Here is a 16,981-nt window from a genome sequence, read left to right on the forward strand (position 1 = left end):
AACAGCCTCCATGTACATTGCGCTGAACAGCAGCATCCGTGTACATTGTGCTGAATACCAACCGTCGTGTACATTTTGATAAACAGCGGCTCCCGCGTACATTGTGCTGAACAGCAGCTCCCGTGTACATTCTACTGAATAGCAGCCTCCATGTACATTGTTTCGAACAGCAGCCCCCATATACATTGTTAAGAACAGCAGCTCCCATGTACATTGTGTCGAACAGCAGCCTCCATGTACTTTGTGCTGAACAGCAGCCTCTGTGAACATTGTGTCAAACAGCAGCTCCCGTGTACATTGTGTCGAACAGCAGCCTCCATGTACATTGTGCGAACTGCGGCTCCCATGTACATTGCGCTGAACAGCAGCCCCTGTGTACATTGTGCTGAACAGCAGCCTCCGTGTACATTGCGTCGAACAGAATCTCCAATGTACATTGGTGCTGAACAGCAGCCTTCATTTACATTGTGCTAAACAGCAGTCCCCATGAACATTGTGTTGTAAAGCAGCCTCCGTGTACATTACGCTGAACAGCAGCCTCTGTGTACATTGTGCTGAAAAGCAGCCTCTGTGTACATTGTGCTGAACAGCAGCTCCTGTGTACATTGTGTCGAACAGCAGCCTCCGTGTACATTGTGCTGAACATCAGCCTCTGTGTACATTGTGCGGAACAGCAACCTCTGTGTACATTGTGTCGAACAGCAGCCTCCGTGTACATTGTGCTGAACATCAGCCTCTGTGTACATTGTGCAGAACAGCAGCCCCGTGTATCTTATGCTGAACAGCAGCTTCTGTGTACATTGTGTTGAACAGCAGCCTCCGTGTACATTGTGTTGAACAGCAGCTCCCGTGTACTTTGTGCTGAACAGCAGCCCCCGTGTACATTGTGTTGAACAGCAGCTCCCGTGTACTTTGTGCTGAACAGCAGCCTCCGTGTACATTGTGTTGAACAGCAGCTCCCGTGTACTTTGTGCTGAACAGCAGCCTCCGTGTATATCGTGCTGAGCAGCAGCCCCCTTGCACATTGCTCTGAACAGCAGCCTCTGTGTACATTTTGCTGAGCAGCAGCCCAATGTACATGCTGAACAGCAGCTTCTGTGTACATGGTGCTGAACAGCTGCTCCCATGTACATCGTGCTGAACAGCAGCCTCCGTGTACATTGTGCTGAACAGCTGCTCCCATGTACATTATGCTGAACAGCAGCCCCCGTGTACATTGTGTCGAACAGCAGCTCCCGTGTACATTGCGCTGAACAGCAGCCCACGTGTACATTATGGTGCACATCAGCCTCCATGTACATAGTGTTGAACAGCAGCCCCCGTGTACACTATGGTGCACAGCATCCCCTGTGTACATTGCGCTGAACAGCAGCCCCTGTGTATATTGTGTCAAACAGGAGCTCTCGCGTACATTGTGTCGAGCAGCATCCTCCATGTACATTGTGTCGAACAGCAGCCTCCGTGTACATTGTGCTGAACAGCAGCCCCCGTGTACATTGTGCTGAACAGCAGCCCCCGTGTACATTGTGTCGAACAGCAGCCTCCATGTACATTGTGCTGAACAGCAGCCTCCGTGTACATTGTGCTGAACAGCAGCCTCCGTGTACATTGTGCTCAACAGCAGCCCCCATGTACATTGTGCTGAACAGCAGCCACTGTGTATCTTGTGCTGAACAGCAGCTCCCCTGTACATTGTGCTAAATAGCAGCCTCCATGTACATTGTGCTAAATAGCAGCCCCCGTATACATTGTGCTGAACAGCAGCCCCCATGTATATTGTGCTGAACAGCAGCCCCCGTGTATATTGTGCTGAACAGCAGCCCCCATGTACATTGTGTCAAACAGCAGCTCCCGTGTACATTGTGCTGAACAGCAGCTCCCGTGTACATTGTGGTGAACAGCAGCCCCCGTGTACATTGTGGTGAACAGCAGCCCCCGTGTACATTGCGCTGAACAGCAGCCCCCGTGTACATTTTGCTGAACAGCAGCTCCCGTGTACATTGTGGTGAACAGCAGCTCCCGTGTACATTGTGCTGAACAGCAGCTCCCGTGTACATTGTGCTGAACAGCAGCCCCCGTGTACACTGTGCTGAACAGCAGCTCCCGTGTACATTGCGCTGAACAGCAGCCTCCGTGTATATTTTGCCAATCAGAAGCACTCCTGTGTATTTGATAGAGAACAGCTATGTATCAGAAATGAAAATGAGAGACCCCGTGTAGTTAATGAGTGAAGACATGGTACAATCAGCTCTTCATATTTTAAATACCCATTTAATATATAGAAACGGAAATAAAATCCCTTTGGATAACTGACATATAAAATTAAGTTATTTGTCAGTATACATTTATACAAGATTGTCCATGGGTCCCTCTGAATGTAACATGTCTCTTTCCTTCCATTAACTGAGGGGAGATGGATTGCCTGACTAAAATAGATTTAGTTGATTACATTTATAGGGAAATAGTAATAGGAAGTGAAAACAGCATATCCCACAAGCATACCAAATGAGACCTGTTCAATCATTTGCTTTTGCAGATGATGAGTATTTGCTCAGCCAATGCCCTGATTTCAGTTCCACTTTGCACATTATTCAGTTACCCTAGATTTTCTCAGTCATTATCCCCCTCCTGTCATACAGTCGGCAGCTCACGATGGCACATAGTGCCACTGCATTTTGTGCCTTGTCTTTCCACTTGAGTCTGAATGGGTGAGTGACTACACTTCAAAATTACTTAGGTGGTTGGCATAACATTTCAGGATATCCAGAGGATGGGAAATGCCCTCTAGAAACCCATGTCGCTCGTTTATCTCTCATTAACATGGGCACCTGCCCGCAGAGTTGATTGAACATTTACGGGGAATGAGGATCATGCTTGGCACCCCGCCCATCACCAGTCCAGGAGGGGGGTGCAATTCCGTTGGTGCCAATTTCATTGACCAACCCAAGCAGGTCAGCCAATGAGCCTCAAGAGGTGAACCAATGACAGGCAGCACCTTCCCAGATAACGACCCATGTGCGCTTTCGGCATTGTTTTAAAGGGGGCGTGTCACTGTATCATGATGAGGAAGGTCATATCAGCTGAAATCAGTTGACACAGAATCACCCAGAAATTCGACATTCCCGGACGAACAACTGTCCGAATAAAGTCATTGAATCACTGGGGGTACTTGTGGGATAGGGAGGACAAAGTACTCCCAATACAGGACCTTCCTCTAGGAACGTTTCGTTTATGGTTGTCTTCAAGTTCAATCACCAGCCTACATCTGTGTTACTCACCCTTATTCACTTTTTAAGAACCTGAATTATGCTTTCTTCCAATTCGCTTTACCCTTCAGTAAAAAACAAGTTCAATTCAGTGAGTTTCACCTTCTGACTTGAGGTCTCAAGCTCTGGAATCACCCTCGTTACTCCAGGCTGAGCGCCCTCCAACACTTTAATGTACTTTTGAAGCTGGAGTGCCTAAACCATACACAGTGGCCTGAATTTTGGCGATTCGGCAGGAAGTGCGTGTCGCTGGTATGCGTGGGAGACTGGCTGGCCTTCTTTCTGAATTTTACAGGTGGCAGCCAATTAAACGGCATTGGCGTAGGCATCCAATTCGGGACAGCAGCCTGCAACCACACCCCCCCCCCCACCCCCCACCCCCCCCCCCCCAACCCCCCACCCCGACCCCCAAAGACCTCCCAACCCAATCAGATGGCTGGCAGCTCAGCAGCGCCACCAGGAGCAGTGGTAGCTGATGAGGCAGGCAGGGACCCAGCAGCCTAAAGCAGGTCGGAAGAGAAAAAAATGATTAAATTACTGAGGCCGTGGGTGCTGCCTTCCCTGCCTATGGGCCCTTTTTTTTAAAGCTTTAAATCACCTTCAGCCTGTCTAATTCTGGTCCTGTCGTTGGCAAAAGTCCCCAAGGGCAGGACATGGTCGGGATGCTGATCCCTCCAGGTTCCCCAAGATTTTAACCACCTGCCCCACGCCCCCCCGCCCCCCCCACCCCTTACCACTGGCCTGCCCCATAACCATCTCCCTCCCGGCCATGTTCCAGAAAATGGCCCCACAAATGACAGAAAGGTTTGCATCCATTTCAAGTAAAGTATGCGCATGACCTGATGCAGTTTCTAATCTATCGATAGTTTTCTTATTGACTAAATGCTCTTAGGTCAGCAATTCTGTCAGTCAGCCCGTAACCCATCAAGAAATCCTTAAAAGCAAGACCGGAAATGGATTTGGTGGCGCCTTGCCTTTTGACCTCTGGGATCAGGGTTCAAATCCAGACCAGGCTGATGAGACGAGGCTTGGAACTTTTGAATGAAATGAATTTGGGGCTGGCACAGCCAAATCTCAGACCAGTGCTGGTCTGTCCGGACTTGCATTCATCCCTGCCTCCTCCAATCCAAAATCTTTGGAAATCCACTCGGGGCCTGTGATTTGGATTAGTTGGTGCACTTCGCTCTTTACAATCTTGTGCACCATGGACTTGGGTTTCTCAGCTCAGAAGCAAAGCACCCCCCCCCCCCCGGCCTTATCTGACCACAAAGCGGAGAAATGGAATGTGCCTTTCTCAGTCGGGTGCACTGCTGGAATAAGGGAGCCTTGAATCTTGCATATTGAAACTTGCAAGTCCAACTAATTGGTTACCAAATCATAAAATCCACCGACAAGGCAGTGGAAGTTAAAAGAACAAAAACTGAGCCTAATTTGCAAGCTTGCAACACTGAATTTCAAAAGGCCCTTTTTTTAAATCCTTTCTCAATTTCAGAAAATCTCACTTGAAACCTCTGAGGTAAATTTCCCTCCAGACTTTTTCTTTTTGGGCACAGTTCCTTTTCCCCTGTTAGTTAAGTATAGACAGATGACCTCTTCCTCAAAATACACTGTCCCAATTTAAGTATTTTCACCTTAAGTGAAGGAAACTGGACCTTGGTTTTGGCAGGGTGGGGGGTGGGGGTTAGGGCGGGGTGGGGGGGTTGTTGTTGTGTTGGAGGGGGGGGTGGTGGGGGTGTAGTGGGGGGTGTGGTGGGGGGGTGGTGGGGGTGCGGTTGCGGGGGGGTGTCGGTGGATGGAGATTGGCATTGACATTATTTCGTTGGATGTGCAAAGGCGTAATTTTGAGGTTATGAGAGGAGCTGACAAAAGATGGCTCAGCAAAATGGTAACTTTTATGCTCTGAAGCCCAGTAGGATATCTCCTCTACATTGTAATGAAATAGTCCTTGCTGAGTTTTCCGAAGGTAACAGTTCGATTGTGATCTGCAGCCCCACCATTGCTCAGCTGATAAGCACTAAACAGCCCATTTTTGCCTCTTTTGTAAGTACTTGCCTGCTCAATAGCAAGACCCCCATAGGCCTTTCCAGAGGTACTTTTTTTTTCTATTTGCATGTTGCTTTCTCTTGATTGCTTCCTGGTTATTCAATCTCATGTGCAGCTTGGGAGAGAGGAACCTCAGCATACTAACAACAGCAAGCCCTTTTGCAGCGACAAAGATATTCAGTTTGGAAAAACGGCTAGCTTGTTAAAGACCATTTTATGCGGGACCATGGATTGTGTTCAGTCACAAGAGCCTTTTGTATAAACACAAGGAATAATATGCACAAATAATGGTTTAAAATGTAGAACTGCTCCCAGCTTTGGTGATTCTGGCACAGCTTATCGTGAAGCAGCATAATATAGCAGGGAAATGATGTGTAATTAACCAAGGAGCCGAATATTTAAACAGCATATTAATGGGAATTCTGTTGCAATTCTGTTAAGCATCAGTAAGTGTTGGAATAATTCAGGGCATTGAATAAACATGATTTTTGTTGGAATGTCTCATTGTTGACATTTCAACTTTGATTTTCACTTGGCAGAATAATCAATGGCCTTCCTCTCCTTATCTCAGTTCATTCTTCTGAGTCTTACTGACATATAAATTCCATGGCTTTCTACCATCTCACCCAAGTGTTCATTCTTCTTGAGTGAACCTAATCAATTGTGTTTGACAGGCTGTTGGGCCATGAGAGGATCCTCACTGAGCTTACACTTCAGTCAGGATCTAGACTCATGAACTTTTCAGCAAAGGCAATAATCACAGGGAGGTGCCTTGGTTGATGTCTCCCTCACATAAGGGGCTCTGAGCCTAATCATAGCGCTGTATTACCACTCTGACTCAGATGAACTAACTCAGCCTCAGAATTTCTGCTCTCTCAAACCCCAAGAACACTGAGTGATGCCTTTGTACACTGAGCCATATGAACTGTAACACAATCATCTTTAACAAAATATGTTGTTGAACTAGTTGTGAAGGCACGGTTCGGGTTTGCTTTAACGGAGCAAAGTTGTACTTTGGGCAAGGCTGTGAAAGCAGTGGGCAGCTTAGCGGAAAATGACAGGTGCACTGTGAGCTTTTTGATGGTGAACATCAAAAGTTCTCCATAAATCTGAATCAACTACATAATGTCCCATGGCCATGGCATTGCTCTGAAGTTGGCTGGAGTGCAGTCGTGAATTCAAGATGCTGCAATGACATCGTGATAATTTGTCCTTTTAAAGCCATTTCTGAGGTACTCCTTGAGGGAACATATAAAGGTCAAAGCGGGAATAATTGTTGGTTGGCAGATGCTTACAAATTACTGGCCCCTGCCCTTTAGGAGAGACCAGGTTAGGAAGAAACCAATGGGAAATGATTATCTTTCTTCAAAGTTCTTTACGCATTTTCAGATTTGGCTGAAATGTATTAGATGTACACTAGCTACAAGTACACTAACACTGAGGCTGTATACTAACTACAAGTACACTAACACTGAGGCTGTATACTAACTACAAGTACACTAACACTGAGGATGTACACTAACTACAAGTACACTAACACTGAGAATGTATACTAACTACAAGTACACTAACACTGAGGATGAACACTAACTACAAGTATACTAACACTGAGGATGTACACTAACTACAAGAACACTAACACTGAGGATGTACACTAACTACAAGCACACTCACATTGAGGATGTACACTAACTACAAGTACACTAACACTGAGGATGTACACTAACTACAAGTACATTCACATTGAGGATGTACACTAACTACAAGTACACTAACACTGAGGATGTACACTAACTACAAGAACACTAACACCGAGGATGTACACTAACTACAAGTACACTAACACTGAGGATGTACACTAACTACAAGCACACTCACATTGAGGATGTACACTAACTACAAGTACACTAACACTGAGGATGTACACTAACTACAAGTACACTCACATTGAGGATGTACACTAACTACAAGTACACTAACACTGAGGATGTACACTAACTACAAGAACACTAACACTGAGGATGTACACTAACTACAAGTACACTAACACTGAGGATGTACGCTAACTACAAGCACATTAACATTAAAGATGTACACTAACTACTGAGCCCAGACCAATGCGTCAGAATAACCAGAAGCAAATTGAATGATCACATTTTCTTTACTAGACAATGCATGTATTAGCAAAATAAATATTTGTCCAGTTAATTCACTATGTGCAAGCATAAACAAGAAGCACAGAACATTTAACATTCTAAAGGCTAAATAAAATTGAGATTATATCAAAATAAAATTGAGATTATATTTGATTATTTTTAAGTTTATCTCCAGTGCATTAGGAAGACTTCTCAGGAACTTGTAAAGGTAATTGGGCCCACACGCCCATTCTTTCTTGATAGATCAACTCAAACCACCTCCTTCTTAGCATAGCCCTCAATCCCATCCCTCTTAAAATACATCCAAACATTCTTCTGGGAAAGGAACCTGACACGTGACCTGACTTTTTGAGACTCTGACTGCACGCACTCTGAAATGGCCTAGTTAGTCACCCATACCTACATGTAGTCACAACTCAAGCAGAAAGTCCACTGGAGTTTGGCAACAAATCCAGCCTTGCTGGCATCCTGAGGTTCAAAAAAAAAAGAACTACTCCTTGACTCCCATTGATTCTGCCCACTTCAAGGGCTCTCCTGAATCATGCGCCCAGTTTCTGTTTAGGTGAAACCTTGCACCTGACTCCCTTTTCTTCAACTTTGGAATTTTGAAAGCTGTGCCTTCTCCCACAAGAACCCTTCACCAGACTGACGTTTCCCTGAATCAACCTCATCACATATTTTTGAAGATCACATCTTGAACATCTTAGTAAGGTGGAATGGTGGCATAGTGGTAATGTTACTAGACCGATAACCCAGAGGTCCGGGCTAATGCTGCAAAGACACGAGTTCGAATCTCACCACACCAGAGTAAAAAAGTTATTTGCCAAATAGCATTCTCTTCTGCAAGTGAGAAGCATGTGGACTGAAGTCTCACTCCAGGGCTTATCCAAGTTGACATGTGACAGCAGCACTGGGGGTGCTGATTTTAAGATGGGATCAAATCAAGAATTAAAATTTATTCCTTCATGGGATGTGGGTGGCACTGACAAGGCCAGCATTTGTTGCCCATCCCTAACAGCACAGAGACAAGCCACTCAGCCATGTTGTTGTTTAAGCTCCATTTGAGCCTTGCCTTAATGTGTTTTTCCAGACATATTTAAAAGATCCCATGGCACAATTCAAAGATCAGGAAGCTGCCCTGTGCCTGCCAACATTCTTTTTTCAGCAACTTATTTAAAATTCCTTTTTTCAGGGGGTTGTGGACAACACTAGCAAAGCCACATTTATTGTTCATGGCTAGTGACTCTGAGAAGCTGGTGCTGGGCCTTCTGCTGGAATGCTGCAGTGAGTGCTGGTGCTCCTACAATAGTATTAGGTAGCTCAGGACACCAAAAGCAGGTGGACTGTCCTTTCATCCCGTTTGTTGATGTTTGGAGGAACCTTGCACACAAATTGACTGTTGTTAAACCGTGGAAGACGTTACAGGTAAAATTGATTACATCCAGACTCAACATCAGCAGAAGTTCTCCATAACAAGTCACTGGATAACAATCAAAAGCCGGAACCCTGGCTCACTTCTCCCGTTCCTTGCTCAGGCCGGCTAATTATGGTGCCCCAGCTATTGCTTCCAGCTGAGATGAAGCACCTTCGCACCAACCAGGGGAATCAAACCAAGGACCTTCTGGTCTGTTTGATTTAGTGTTACACCAGGTGTTGTGGCTAAGCCACCAAGGGAGCCATGTACTGTTATTTTTACTGTGAACCATTTAACCTGTGAGTTTATATAGAACCGACACAGATACACAGATGCAGCTGTCCAATCAATGATTTCCATCAGCGCACTGTTTCACTGAATTACCTGAGTGCAAAACCAGCAGCGGTGTCACAGCAATGCATTATGCGGGGAGACCAACTCAGCAGCAATTAGATAAGAAATGGAGAAAACAGTAAAATGATTGATAAATTTAGCTCATCTGATTGGAATTGAACAGATGCATTTTCTCAAATGACTATATTTAAAAAAAATATTCTTATGATGCAAATTTGGTAAGTAAGTGATCTGCATGAAAACTATAGTTATTGTGTTTTGCTAATTATAGTATAAATGTCACTGGAGTAGCCCATTGTTGGAGTGTATAATAGATGGCTCATTAGTAGGGGCAGACCACTGTGCTTGATGGACATGTGCCTAAAGAAAGCTATTAACATGTCCTCATCAATGGGCTGTGTTGAGAGGTGGGTGGGGTAATGCAGGGAGCAATGGGATTCACTGTACACACAGCCTGTCCAGGATATCACTTAACAACTTGGCATGGTCACTTGAAGAGGAATGTTTGCAGGGACTTCCCAGTAGGATGTCAGAGCCCATGGTCACATCTAGAGAAGATGGTTGGCATGTATTAGTGTGAACCGAGGGGAAAATTGCATTCTAAATGATCTTCTAGTTGTTTAGTGTTTTCTATTGCTCAAAATCATTCACTCGCTGAACTCCAGGAAGTGGTTAACACAATTCTGTAGAGGCTATTCATTTGAAATCACACCTGCTAACTGTTTTTCAATTACCTATCAGAGTGCTACACTGCAAACCAAATACAGAGATGTTTGGACCTTGCTGTGCGCTTGCACACATTTTAATGGGCCAGTTGGATGTTGGCAACCTAAACGCTTGATACCCACCCACAGCTGTCCCTGAATTGTACATTCAACAGCAACAACCATGCCAATGCCAGGTCTTTGTTTAAAGTGAAGGAACAACATTTACTCTGTCCAAACCAGTGCTGAAATAGTTCTAGGAGCACAATGCTTCATACCTCACATTCCCTTGAGACCGGTCTGCTGTACGTGCAAGCTGCAGTCCCATTGACCAGTACGTCCACGGTTTCTGAGTTAGTTGGCTTGTAGTCCACATAGTACTCCTGCAGTGGGGAGTTAATCTGCCTCTCGCATTCCCTCTTTTTTCGCCGCCTCTTCATGAGGGACCGTTGTTGCAGTTGCTTCATGCTGGCTGGGTACCTTTTCCAGGAAACGTAGATAACCAGCAAGATCATGGTGACAGAGAGAAAGAGGGCCACACTGCCTGCAATTATTTTATGGAAGGAAATAGGTTCAAAGTCATGTTCTGACTCGGGTATCGATTCGTTTGTAGGGTGGGCAGTGACAGGCAGTTGGGGTCTGCTGACGGCGCTTGTTGGTGTGGGGGCAACTGTTTTGTGTGTTGTCTTGGAGCCGTGTGGCCTCTGGGTGACAACCGAGGGAGCCCCACTGCAAATTTTGTAACTCTCGACCGCTTCCATCACATTCTCACCCTGCAGCGGCTTAGGTCCTGCACAGATCATGGCGCCTTCTCTGTAGCCTTGGAAGCTCTTGAGCCAGTTGACCAGCGAGCAGATGTTCCTGTTGCATTCCCAGATGTTGGACGAGAGGCTGATGCTGGTCAGCGACGTCCAGGAGCTCAGGATCTCTTGGCTGATGGTGGTGAGTTTGTTGGAGTCCAGGTGAAGGCTGTGGAGGTTGGGCACGCATTGGAACACGCCGGGCACGATGGCTTGGATCTCATTGCCCGATAAATCCAACTTCTGCAATGAGCTCCATGTCCAGGACATGCCCTGGCTGAACACCCTGATCCGGTTCCACTGAAGGTAGAGCGTGCGGAGGCTGGCCAGGCGTGGGAAGTGGGCCAGGTTGACCTTGGAGAACTGGTTGTGCTCCAAGTGGAGCTCGGTCAGCTTCATCAGGCCGGCGAAGACATTGCGGGCCAAATTGCGGAGGCGGTTGTAGCCCAGGTCCAGAAACTCCAGGTTCCGACAATCCTGAAAGACCCGGACAGGTATGGCTTTCAGAGAATTAGACCTCAGGTGCAAACTCTGCAGCTTCCGCAGCCCCTTGAACTGCTGAGCCTGCAGGGCGTGCATCTTGTTGTAGGACAGGTCCAGATTGCGGAGGTTGGGCACGGGGTGAAAGGTGCTGTTGTGCAGCCGGGTGATTTTATTCGAACTCAGGATCAGTTCCTTGAGCCGGCGGATGCCCTGGAAGGCGTTCTCGTCCACCGCGTGGACATAGTTGTGGTCCAGGTAGAGCCATGTGAGCTGGTTGAGGCCGGAGAACTGGTGGGGCCGCAGCGACTTGATGCTGTTGTAGCGGAGGGACAGGCCGAGCGAGCCGGCGGAGATGTTCAGCGGGATCTGCTGGAGAGCTTGGGACTCGCAGTACACGATCTTGCCGTCACACCTGCACGTCCTGGGACACACTCTTTCAGCACTGGACAGCGCAACAAGCAACAATGCGGCGACGAACGGCAAGCTGGCAGCCAAATGTTTCATGAGATAGAAACCTGGGGGGAGGGAGGGAGGGACGGAGGATGAGGAGGAGGGTGGGGGAAGGGGGGGGGTGGAGAAAATAAAAAAAATACAGCGATTAGAGCGGAAAACCTGCAGCCTTCATTGCAAAGTTACAATGCCCCATGCTGTGCCCTTTGCATTGTCTTAGAGAGAGAGAGAGAGATCTACTCAGTTAATGAAAACATCCCTTATTTTTGCACCGTTTCCATCTCAGCTTCCGCAATACAAAACAAGTGTTGACTTAATTCATGCCAGGTAACCCTTCGGCCTTGCGTACTCTCACATCAGGACCTGTGTAACACAACCTGACAGATGTTAGCATCCTTCATTAATTTGGCTTGACAAACATTAAGATCCTATTACTAGGGGGAGGAGGGGGGAGGGGGGAGGCGGTTGGTGAGGGGGTGGGGGGGGTGTGGAGAAGAGGGGAATAAGATCTTCTCTTACTCACCCATCCTTTTGTTGGCGTGTCCACTTGACTCTTGGTGATTATATTCCCTCTCTCAGACTACAAGCCGCATGACAGCCCTCCTGTCAGTCTCGCCCGTTGAGAGTCAAAGCTGGTTGAAATTCATGGGCAAGATTGAGGTCCCGACAGGAGCGGATATCCTTCCGAAAGCTGGTGCGCTCTGCCACCTGGTCAAGGCTGCCATGAAAAAGCGTAGACGCGGACACAGGGAGGGGAAGGGAAGCGGTGCCAGCGAGGTAAAGTTAGCCCAAGCGATCCTCTCTCCAAATCTCTTGCTTGGAGCCGCCGGCCGCCCATCTCCGGGATGAAGCAGGACTCGGTGAACGCAAAGCCGGCCAAGCTCCTTCCATTGACTCCAGCCTTTGTCAACTGCGTCCCCGGGTCCCCCACCCACCCACCCCCCCCCCCCCCCCAACCTCCCTCTGCGCGCCTGCCCCCCCCCCCCCCCCTCCTCTCCCTCTCTCTCTCTCGCTCTCTCCCCCCTTCCTCCCTTCTCAGGAACAGCACTTGTCTGTAAGTTCAGCACCAGCACACACACACACATACACACATACACAGTCACACTCACCAACAGCTCTTTCCAATCTCAGCGCGCTGGCGTGTTGGTCTAGTGGCCCTGACGCGCTGTAATGAGACACACACCCCCTTTCCCTGTCTCCCTCCTTCTGACTGGGTTTCGCAGAAAGAGATGTGCACTGTACATCAACCCATATAGATATATATATGTGTGTGCGTGTGTGTGTGTCTTAAATACAGCTCTCTTTTTACAAACGGGGGAAGGGGGCCGGGGGATAAGTAACAGTTCTTGACAGTTCTCCTTTATTCTGTCTCCTCGAAAACACCGGCGGACGGAATTATTTGCGCTTGCTGCATTATGACATGCCAGATTTTTTTTTTAAAACCCCAAAAAAAATGCATCCACATCATTCCACATAACTCAATTTCCTCCAGAATCTGAATAGTGTTGGTCAAACTGCAGCAGTCTCCTCTTTCCTGGACAGGAGAGGAGAAGGGGAGAAGGGGATTTATTTTGGTGGTGGGGAGGGAGGGAGGGAGGGGGGGGGGGGTTGTTTTGGGGGTGGGGTTGTGGATCTCGGGTCTTGCCAAGTGCGGGCGGCAACTCGGGACGCCTTTGACAGATGACAGTTTGCATTTGTAAGTGAGGGGAAGATTGATATTCAGAGAAAGTGCCGAGGCGCTGCAGAAGTAGGTTGGGGCTGATGGTCTGTTCTGAAGGAGAGAAACCATCGCCTTGTTTATTTTTCTGGTTCCAATTTCCCTTGTGACTCACCTTGGCGACACGCCACGATATGGGGCGACTGCTCGAGATAGACACAGCTTGTCAACCAGCCCGCCCTCCCTCCCCTCCTTCCGAAGAGCAAATTGCACAATTTTATTCCCAACACCATCACTTTCTTGATGCTGAAACTTCAAAAAAAAAGTATTTATTTTATCTCTTCCTTTATAAGTATTCCAGATAAACCATTTGCTTCAGGACCGTTTTAACTGCAGTAACTGTGTAATTCAATTCAGTTCCCATCTTAATTCATTCTGCAGTGTGCAAGTAGATAAATATGTATATATAACTCTATTACATAGTTTCGAGATAACTGCATGTAGTATCCCGTGGAGCTGAGTCTTCCAACCTATTCTCATCCATTGACTGATTTTCAATGCACAGCCATAAGTCGTGATTATTTTGCATTTTAATTAATTTCCAACTTAATGTACAAACCTCCTCCCTCCCTTTGCAAATTGATCTTTAAGATACATTTACCCCTGACCCTATACAGTTCTGTCCAGTCTTCTCGGATCTGAGGGGTAATGGCACTGGCCAGGTAAAGAACTGATATTTTTCAGTTGATTTTCGACCAGCCAAGAATTTTGGGTATGTTTGGAATTGAATTAATTTAACAGATGTATGACTTAGTGATATTTTGGAGAATCCCAGAGTTTTGACCAGAAAGGCAATATGCCTTGCGATGTACCCTGCCCTTTCCCCCAACATTGAGTGTTGTTCCCTCTTGTCATATGATCACTGGAAGCTTGGCTGAGAGAAACCGGCTCTGCCTTCTCTTCCACAGAGAGCCATGGACTGTTGTCAGTGCTTCCTCCTGGATCGATGGGAGTCAATGAAGGTGGTGATTAGGCACTCAACTGTGCTTTAGGGGTTTGGCCAAAATAGTACTGAGGGAGAGCTGCACTGCCTTCATTAAACTGAGGCCCTGTTTGCTCTCTTTGGGCAAAGCCCATGGCAATATTCTGAAGAAGAGCTGGGGAATTTTTCCCAGTGTCCTGGCCAAAATCTATTCCTTGATCAACATCACAAAAAACAGATTGTCTGGTCATTACCAAATTAATATTCATGGGAGCTGTCCGTGTGCAAATAAGCTGTTGTGTTTCCTACATTAGAACAGTGACTATACCTCAAATTTACATGCACAGTACCTTGGGACATTCTGCAGTTGTGAAAAGTGCTGTATAAATGAATGCCTGGGCTTTTTTAGTTCTCATTTGGAGTCTGTAATGCTGTAAAATGGGACTGAGTTAAGATCATTGACTTTTGGTTTACATCTGGTGTTTTTTTGTCAATGGGAAATGGCAAGGTGATACACTGAAATCGTGAATAAATGAATTTATGGAGAAAAAAAAGGAGATAAAATCATATTTTTTCTTTTTGATGGATTCAGTAGCAAAATTCCATGTAACAGCCTCAAGTGGTCAGTGCGAAAAGACCACTCTGTAAATGTAACAAAAATTAACTAGCCAACCATGGACACCCAAAGTCACCTTTTCAGAATTGGGAGGCAACTTGTTGCCCACTTGTCAGCTAGAAATGTCTTAAAGACTGAGGACGCCACTGCACCATGAGGAATGGCTCAGCAACAACAATGAAAAGTGACAAAGCACTGCATCCCCTGCTAACTTGAATTATGGAGTCATGGAATCTCTTTTTCTTGGGAGTCTCCAGCCCCAAAACGAGAAAGTAACAAGTGTGAAAATGTGTCACCCATGTGGTTGCAGCTGTCTCTCACCCTCAGCGAACTTGGTTGGAGGTCAGGAAGAAGGTTTGTGGCTTGCAGATAAGCAAAAAGCTATGTTATGGATATTACAGTAGACACGAGGCCTGGAATATACCTAAATGAGGGGAAATTGTATTTGTTAAAGCTATCGACAAAAGATGCTGTAATGACACAAGGGAATGAGGTCTTACAACTAGAAATTGATTCCATTACAATACTACACAATGGCTGTCATGATGGGACAGAGAATGTACTGAAAGAATAAATTTCCACTGACCAAATCGCCCTGTCTTAATCCCAATAGCTCTCATTCTTAAGGGGAATGCTCTCTTGCAATAGGACAGCACAGTGGCATTAGGTGCCTGCTAGAACTGAAGGACATCACCTCATATAAGGAAAGAATGGCAGATTTGTTCACCTGATAGAGACTGGAAAGAAACAAGCCTATGAAGATTAGATGGATACATCAAACTCATGCAAAGTATTGTGTTAATGTATGGTACAGTGGCATAGTAATTATGTTACTTAAGCCATCACCCAGAGGCCTGGACCCATGATCCAGAGACTTGAGTTCAAATCTGACCATGTCTGTGAGGACATTTGAGATTAATTAAATCAATCTAAAATTTAAAAAAAACACTGGGACTACTAATCGTCATCATGTAATGTTTGGATTGTTGTAAAACCTCATCTGCTCACAAATGTTTTTGAGGGAAGGAAATCTGCTGTCCTCCCCTGGTCTGGTCTACATGTGTGATTCCAAACCCCCTGCAATGTGGTTGACTCCTAACTGCCCTCTGAAATAGCCTAGCGAGCTATTCAGTTGTATTCAAGAAGGTGGATCTTCTCAAGGATGCTTAGGCATGGGCAATATATGTTTTTATAACAGTAATGCCTGCACCCTGTGAATGAACCAAAAGAAAATTACAGACTACTTGATTGCTTCATTTTATGATTTGCGTAACATTTTGCGTGAACTCGTCTGTATACATAATAGTGCATGTAATGGCAGTGCAGCACGCAAATAGGTGTAGCCTGAGGTACTTGCGAGGACCATCTGCTTGCTTTGTAGAACAACTCCAAGATGAAATATGCAAGCACATCACACCCTGCCATCACCAACGCTATTTAAAACAGAGACCAGCACATGGGAGGTGGGGTGGTGGTCGGGGTGGGGGGGGGGGGGGGGGGGGGTGGGGAGACGAAGTGCTAATTTTGGTGAAGCTAAAGCACTGTGAGGAAGTTGCAGCCATGAATAAGGGCGAAGCTGTTTGCAGGTGGAGGTCCAGCATGCTGAATGCATGATTAATGATAGTTTCATAAGTAGACCGTTCTCCTGCATTGTTATGATTTGCCACACTAGGGTTTGTATATCACAATTAATCCTGATCATAGATAATTGCTTGTTGGAGCTTATGTAGGATGACCAGTGCACTGCCCTTCACCTCAAATGTGAAAAATACTGTTTTAACTTTTGCAGCCTAAACAAATGTTCCAAATGCATTGTCAGGTAAAAAATAAACAGCATGAGCATTAGCTGTAAAAAAATGTACAATATTCAACTGGCTTCCCTTACCAATTGCGCAGAAAAATAAGACTCTATCATGGATATGTAACCTGCACTTAGGGATATATTCACATTCTGAGCAGTGGAACAAAAAATAGAGTTAAAAAGCACAAAAAGCTCTGGAGTTACAATAATGTTCTCTTTGAAGTTGAAGCAAGTTTTTTTTGAAGATGGCATCAT

At 46.1% G+C, this 16,981-nt stretch overlaps 1 protein-coding gene across 2 annotated transcripts in view; it reads right to left on the reverse strand.

Moving 5' to 3' along the window:
• Positions 1-12,325, reverse strand: part of LOC121289941 (leucine-rich repeat transmembrane neuronal protein 4-like) — a 345,090-nt gene extending 332,765 nt beyond the window's left edge. For both annotated transcript variants that reach the window (XM_041209948.1, XM_041209949.1), the window contains exons 1-2: positions 12,194-12,325; positions 10,216-11,735 (exon numbers count right to left, since the gene is read on the reverse strand). In XM_041209948.1, coding sequence (XP_041065882.1) covers positions 10,216-11,735; positions 12,194-12,197 — 1,524 coding nt within the window. In that variant the 5' untranslated portion in view covers positions 12,198-12,325. The remainder of the gene's footprint in view (positions 1-10,215; positions 11,736-12,193) is intronic.
• Between the last annotated feature and the right edge of the window lie 4,656 nt (positions 12,326-16,981).

This window comes from Carcharodon carcharias, chromosome 17 (assembly GCF_017639515.1).
Source record: "Carcharodon carcharias isolate sCarCar2 chromosome 17, sCarCar2.pri, whole genome shotgun sequence".
Lineage (NCBI taxonomy): Eukaryota > Metazoa > Chordata > Chondrichthyes > Lamniformes > Lamnidae > Carcharodon > Carcharodon carcharias.